This window comes from Myotis nattereri (genome assembly GCF_964212035.1).
Source record: "Myotis nattereri genome assembly, chromosome: 20".
NCBI classification, from domain to species: domain Eukaryota; kingdom Metazoa; phylum Chordata; class Mammalia; order Chiroptera; family Vespertilionidae; genus Myotis; species Myotis nattereri.
In genome coordinates this window covers 2,759,812-2,767,634 of record NC_138096.1, presented here as the reverse complement: position 1 = coordinate 2,767,634, position 7,823 = coordinate 2,759,812, and the positions used below count along the sequence as shown (strand labels likewise).

The 7,823-nt window shown below is 42.2% G+C and overlaps 1 protein-coding gene across 1 annotated transcript in view; it reads left to right on the top strand.

Annotated features, from left to right (window-relative positions):
* Positions 1-2,956: 2,956 nt before the first annotated feature.
* KMO (kynurenine 3-monooxygenase) overlaps positions 2,957-7,823 on the top strand; it is a 31,530-nt gene continuing 26,663 nt past the window's right edge. The window contains exon 1 of the mRNA XM_081114625.1: positions 2,957-3,049. Within this exon, the coding sequence (XP_080970751.1) occupies positions 2,996-3,049 (54 nt within the window). The 5' untranslated portion in view covers positions 2,957-2,995. The remainder of the gene's footprint in view (positions 3,050-7,823) is intronic.

The following is a 7,823-nucleotide window of genomic DNA, read 5'->3' as shown; positions in this document are numbered from 1 at the left end:
ATTGATTTCAGAGAGGAAAGGATGATGAAAGAAAAGCACTGATTGGCTGCCTCCTGCACGCCCCCTACTGAGGATGGAGCCCGCAACCCCAGCATGTGCCCTGACCGGGAATCGAACCATGACCTCCTGGTTCATAGGTTGACTCTCAACCACTGAGCCATGCCAGCTGGGCAGATAGCGTTTTTTTGGTAGAGTGATGAGACTAAGGATGTTGTATTTGACTGAGACCTAAACACTGAGAGCAGACAGAGGAGGCTCTCCAGGCAGAGAGCTGCCAGCGGGAAGGGCCTGATGAAATGAACAAACATGGATTGAGCAAGTGAGTTCATCGAGCGCAGTGAGGCCATATTCTGTCAATGTCAGCAGGAGGAGAATGACGAAAACTACCGAGCAAATACGGTACTCATTAACCTGGGTACTCATTAACCTCCGCCACTAACGCTGGCTTGTTAAATTTATAAATACAGGCGGAGAGAAGTGGAAGTACACAGTGTCTCCTGGAAAGCAAAGCGTGCTGTGAAGTATGCGCCGGTTGGATTTTTAAAATACTCACCTGAACGCTGTTTAAAAGGCCACTTTTAAAACAGCTGACATCAAATGGTTGAAAATGATATAATATCTAAATGCTAGCTTAATATAGAAAGGTAATATTGATATCAGACAATTAAACTTCAAGGCAAAAGTCATTCCTGGAGGCCTCGCCGGTGTGGTTCAGTGGTTGAGCATTGACCCATGAACCAGGAGGTCACAGTTTAATTCCCCATCAGGGCACTCACGTGGGGTGTGTGTTCGATCCCCAGTAGGGGGCGTGCAGGAGGCAGTCGATCCATGATTCTCTCTCATCATTGATGTTTCTCTCTCTGTATCTCCCTCTCCCTTCCTCTCTGAAATCAATAAAAATATATTTTGGCAGGCAGAATTGCTCCCACAATCAAGGGTCATTGTATAGCCAAAGTAATTTGGCCGTGGAATTGGCACTGGTAGAGGCAAGTGTAGAATAGACGAAATAAAACAGAAACCTAGAATCAGACCCATAAATATATAAACACTGGACCTATGACAAAGGCAGTCATGGGAAAAGGAAATTCTTTTTATTCAGAAGTTTGGGGGGAATTGGGTATTCATTTGGAAAATAAAATAAATGTGGGCTATGTCACAGCATGCATAAACATTAACTCCATGTTGATGATAGACCTAAAAATAAAAATGTTTTAGAAGACAACATAGAAGAACATCTTTATGATCTCATGATTATAAAAACTGATAAAATGATTAAAAAACACTAGTCACGCCAAAACCGGTTTGGCTCAGTGGATAGAGCGTCGGCCTGCGGACTGAGGGGTCCCGGGTTCGATTCCGGTCGGGGGCACGTGCCTGGGTTGCGGGCGCATCTCCAGTGGGGGATGTGCAGGAGGCAGCTGATCGATGTTTCTCTCTCATCGATGTTTCTGACTCTCTATCTCTCTCCCTTCCTCTCTGTAAAAAATCAAATATATATATATATATATATATGAAGGATTTTTTAAAAAAAATTAAAAAAAAACAAAACACTAGTCACAAAGGAAAAACTGGGTAATTCAAATATGTTAAAATTAAGAATATCTTTTCATGTAAAGGCACCACTAAGAAAGCAAAAAGGCAACACATATATGAATAAAACTCTATCCTTATAAGAATGTAATATATTTGCAACACATATAAAGAATAAAACTCACATTCAATGGCATTTTTAAAAAGTGAGTCTATTCAAAGAAATATAAGCACTCGTATACAAAAGAAGAAAAGCAAGTTGCGAATAAACAGGTGAAAGGTGCTCAACTTTGTTAACAAAGAATGCAAATTAAAATGACAATGAGATATAGGACAAACCTGCAAAAACCAGAAATTCCCTGTGTCGAGGGAGAGAGAGATGCTTGTAGAAGACTAGGGTAACCAACCCCAAACCAGTGGTTTGCTATGGGCAGGAAAGACAGGTGGCCCAAGAACAGGGTTATAAAAATGACTCTTCACTGTGCGCCCTTTTGTTTCTTTTGAATTTTATACCTTGTGAATGAATTAAAGAAATACCCAACATCAAATCTTCTAACAACTCTATACTCATCCACAAGGGGCCAGTATTGAATGATACTCAACTCTAGCTCTTAACCAGGGGGAAAGCCATTCTGGATTCTCCCTGCTCTTCCTGGGAAGTGAAGAAGCGTCATCTTTTATGTTCTTAATTTAACACCACCTCATGTTAAATATATATTTAAAATAAGATGAGAGAAGGCAAAGAAGTGGCGAGTGATATGACGTAAAGCCAGGAATGCGTTTACAAGGAGCATATTATTAATCATCGCCCCTAGCGATGATGCACACATTAGATCCTAAAGTTTCTAGCGTCTGATGCAAAAAATAAAAATAAAAGGAAGTATGGTCACGTACGCAGTTTGAAATCTTGCTGGGAGAATATTAAGAGTAGGCAAAACATGTGCCCAGGTAGAAGAGTCTGTTAAAGACAGTCGGCGAGGCGCCTTCAGGTGAAATTCCTGAAATGTGGCTCTTCAAGGCAAAAATAATTCATGATTGGGTGATGGAGTCATACCATCTCACTCTCTAAGAGAAGCTTAAGATGCTTGGGGACTTCAGACGAGGGGCGTTTCATTCCTGGTTAACGGTGAATGGAAAACGGAAGTAAGAAAGTAAGGAAATGCATGTGGTAGAAAGAGAAGAGAAGCCCTGAGTCTGTGGTTCAAACTTGCCTGTGTCCGCCCTTCAGACAGGGCGTGTCTCCGCTTGGCTGGATTTTCAGTCTTGGTTCACAGTCATGAGGTTTCTTTTTTTTTTTTTCCCCTTGAAGCAGAGTTGACTGTGCTTTGGGCTACGAAGGGGTTAAATGCTACCTCCCAGGCCTGCTCAAACACTGTGGCTGGCTGGGGCAGTATATAAGGACGGGAGGAATCTGGTGTCCTCTGGCACAGGAGCCACGGTGATCGTGGAGAGCACTTCAGCAGCCATGGATTCCTCAGACGCTCAAAGGAAAAAAGTAGCTGTCATTGGGGGTGGTCTGGTAAGCATCGATTTCTCTGTTATTCCTGGTGGTGGTGTTACACGAACGATCATGATTCGCAATGACTCTTACTCACTTGTACGAATGGTTCGTTTTCTCCTGGAGACTTTTCCGATGTCTACATACGTGTATCTTGAAGGTGGTGTTAGTGTGAATTTGCTTTCTTCTAGGGGGAGGTATTTTATTTCCATTAAATGCAAATGTCTGTTTTTCCTTGTCATTTTGATTTAGCGCTAAACACACACACACACACACACACACACACACACACACATAAAATAGATAATTGAATTATGCCCAGGTTCACTCATTTAAAAAAATTATATATATATATATATATATATATATATATATATATATATATATTACTGTAAATATATATTTTTTCTCTTTGTAAATATATATATATAGAAAGGTAATATTTATATATATATTTTAAAGTATTACAAAGGGTATTACACATGTCTCCTTTTTCCCCCCGCCCTTGACAATCCCCTGGCCTCCCCTACCCCCCAGTGTCTTATGTCCATTGGTTATGCTTATATGCATGCATATAAGTCCTTCAGTTGTGTAAATATATTTTAATGAAAACATTTGCCTCACTTTGGTTAATATACTGTCGAAGAAGAACAAGTGTCAAGAAATATGGAGCTAGTGAAAAATGATCACTTTGGGCGTCCGCTAGTTAGTTGAGCCATTGGGAATGATACCTACTTGGTTCCCTGACTTACCCGGCTGATCTAATGGAGCACCTCGGCACTGGAGCGCTCACCCCCTCGCTGAGCAGGTGGGATGGCCTGGAGGGGACATGCACACATGTAGCCAGATATAGGAGGGGGTCTCTGGAGTCAGTTCTGTTTAACATGGGATTGCTTCAAGCAAACTCTATCCCCCCGCCCCCCCCATGCAACAGAATATCCCCATTAGTTAAAATTTAACGATTTTCTTTTCACCTTTGGGTTAACCATTTGTAGGCAGTCAGCTCACAGATATTCATTCATTTATCTATTTGCTCAGTGAAAAATCTGTCGAGGGCCCAGTCTGTCCCAGACACTGTGTGAGGCAGTGTATGTCATACTATACGTGTGTTTCTACAGTATATGCTAATTTTAGTTTCTAGTTCTGCTCCCCTTATTGTCTTTCCCCCAAATACTCTGACAGTTCCTCTAACATGGCTGGCTCTACATTTCTAAATGCTAAGGAAACACCATGACATGCCGTGTGGGTCAATGCATGTGACGGATGTTGTCATTTCTTCCTGCTGGGCTTTGGTTCAATTCTTTCCTATCAAAGTTTTGCATATAAAATGAGAATGCATGTGTTAAACAAAATCTTACTGAGTGCCTGCTGTGTGCCAGCATTGTTTTAGAAGCTGGGGATTCAGTAGTGCAATAAATAATTTCAGTGTGAGCACTACAAAAGACATGGAAACAGTCTGGCCAGTGTGGCTCAGTGGTTGAGCATCGACCCAGGAACCAAGAGGTCACGGTTCGATTCTTGGCCAGGGCACGTGCCTGGGTTGGGGGCTCCATCCCTAGTGGGGGGCGTGCAGGAGGCAGCTGATCCATGATTCTCTCATGATGGATGTTTCTATCTCTCCCTCTCGCTTCCTCTCTGAAATCAACAACAATATTTGTTTAAAAAGATGCTAAAACAATACTTCAAGAATGTTAATCTGAACATTTGGTAAATTCACTGTATTGATTTTTCCTCCTTGTGTGAAATGCAGCTCCCCGACCCCTTCCCCTGCAATGGTATTACCTCTGGGAAGCAGGGCGATCGCCCTGAAAGCTCTCTTCCCTTCTGTAAATGCCCGAGGGCTGTGCTTGCCTCTATCAGAGGTGCCTTCTATGAAAATTACTGATTTGCATAATATGCAAACAGTGGTCGGCAAACTGCAGCTTGGCAAACTGCGGCTTGCGAGCCACATGCGGCTCTTTGGCATCTTGAGTGTGGCTCTTCCACAAAATACCGACTTCTGCGCATGGGCCACGAAGGGCCACGAAGTTTCAATCGCACTGTACGTGCGCGCCCGCATGTGGTATTTTGTGGAAGAGCCACACTCAAGGGGCCAAAGAGCCGCATGTGGCTCGCGAGCCGCGGTTTGCCGACCACTGGCATAGTTCATTCCCCATAGAAGGTTTTTAACTTCATGGGGCTCATGACTGTCTTATCTTGGGGACCTGCTCACTTCTCTTTTATAAAGGTTACTCCACTGTCCAACTTATGAGGTGAGGGGGTAAGAGATCAACCAAAGGACTTGTATGCATGCATATGAGCATCCCCAATGGACACGGGGGTGGGGGTGGTTGGGGGCAGTTGGGGAGAGGTCAATGGGGGGAAAAGGAGACTTATGTAATACATTAAACAATAAAGAATTTAAATTAAAAAAGAAAAAGAAAAAGGTTACCCCAGTGCCCTTATCCAACCAAACACACCAACATATTCTGCTTGCATGAGTTTGCTTTCAGAACCAGGTCGGCAATCCTCTCCTGAGAAGTTATGTGGATCAGAAGCAAGACATGTTTCTCATCAGAATGTGTCACGTGGGATGTAGTCCTTGGAAGGACCAACTTGAAAAAGGGATTTGAAAAACCATCTCTACTTTTCCGGCTGCGAGGAGTCGGGGTAGCTTTCCGGTTCTGGCACGTCAGCCTCAGCCTCTACTTGCGCCCTCACTCCACGGATATGTCCAAAGATCCCATTCTTGAGACCAAGCTGTAATTCTATGAGTAGGAGGTAGAAGCAGGCTTTTCAAAAGCCATGTGGTGACCAGCTCAGACGGATTCTAAGGAAGAGTTTTATATGCTTCCTTAAGTCAAGAGGAGTTGACAAGTTGACACCTGTTTTTTTCCTTTATTTTTTTTCCTTTATTTTAGTTTTGACACCTGTTTGACATGACATTATCAGGTTGATTTCAAACACATTACAATCAAGAGGTATGAAGTGCATAAAACTGTAATGACCTTGGTCCCCCTTCCCTTTAGGGTCAGCATTTATAAACTTAAAGTTACGGTTTCCTCATGATCATTGCCCACCTGGCCGGAGAGGTCCCGTGGGAATAGGCAGAAATTTAGCAAATCCTCTTATATCAAACCACACCAGCTGAGCACCTTGAGAACATACCTCATCATTTCATAAAAAAAAAAAAAAAAGTTTTCAAACTTTTTTTTTTAAAATATATGATGTTATTGATTTTTTTACAGAGAGGAAGGGAGAGGAATAGAGAGTTAGAAGCATCAATGAGCTGCCTCCTGGACACTCCCTACGGGGGATGTGCCCACAACCAAGGTACATGCCCCTGACCGGAATCAAACCTGGGACCCTTCAGTCCATAGGCGGACGCTCTACCCACTGAGCCAAACCAGTTGGGTCTCAAGTGGTTTTCATTGGTAACTTAGGCCTCAATATCATGCATGGGCGGGGGGGGGGGGGGGCGGGGGGAAAAGCACGTGACCTGTAAAGAAGGCAGTAGGGGGAGACAGAAAAAGAAAGTGGGAGAAATGGACTAACAGAAAACTGGGTAAATCCAGAATTAAGTCACCAAGGAATCTCCTTAGAGCTCCGCATACGCACCAACAGGCAATGGTCAATAAGACTCTGATGTTTACAAATTATTTTATGATCAAAACAGTTGAGTGCTCTGGACTTTTGGTGCTTCAAAACAAATATAGAGACTTTTCAGCGTTGCCCATGTCCTTCGTAGAACTGTCCTCTCTCTATCAAGGCTTAACCCCAAGGACTTCCTGAAAGCTTTTACTGCTCCCAGGAGTTTAACCCCTCCCCCCAAAGTCTTCACTTCTCTCTACACCTTCTTCCCTCTTCATTCTCAGGAACCAGCTGTGCTTTCAACCAGAGCTTGTGGTGGGTTCAGAGTGGTGTACACACATTTCCCTCTCCATTTATATCTTCACATCTTAGTAGTTTCAGTCATGTTTTTGGGGGGTTTTTTGTTGCTAGTGTAACAACTGAAAATGTAGACAGTTGTTCCCGATTAAGCACATTTTACAGAAAGTGAGCAGAGGAAATGAAGTTAGAGTAAAATGCTCTTTATCAGCCCTGTTACCAATCATTCTAGTCGAATGTCAGTAACATCTACCAATTTTTTTTTTCCTTTTAGTTTTATTTGAACCTCAGTTACACAAAACCGGAGTTATCCTAATCTTTATTTCAGGACACATTATTATGACTCATCTTGGAGAAGACATTTTTATTTACTTTTTTGCTTGTTTGTTGATTAACAATAAACAGAAGCTGTAACCTTTGAACTCAACATGAGAATTACAACATTGACAGACTTATATCCACCTCTGTGCTCCTCTCTCACCTGTTATAAGCATTGCCCCGAATCCTGTGTTTATCATTCCCTTGAATATATAAGTATTTAAAAGTTTTATGTGTAGCATATATACACAGGTTATTTATATATACTTTTAAAATTATGTAAATGCATATATTGTGGATTAGTTTTAGTTGTCTTTACAAGAGAATCATGCAGTATGAAATTATTAAGAATATACTTTTAAACATATATGAAAGCCCTGGCCCTGGTAGCTCAGTTGGTTGGAGTATTGTCCTGTATGTACCCCAGAGGGCTGCGGGTTCGATTCCTGGTCAGGGTACATACCTCGGTTTCGAGTTCAATCCCCAATGAGGATACATAAGGGAGTCAAATGATCAATATTTCTCTCTCACATTGATGTTTCTCTTTCTCTCTTCCTCTCTCTCTAAAAGTCAATAAAAAACAAACATATCCTTGGGTAGGAACAATACA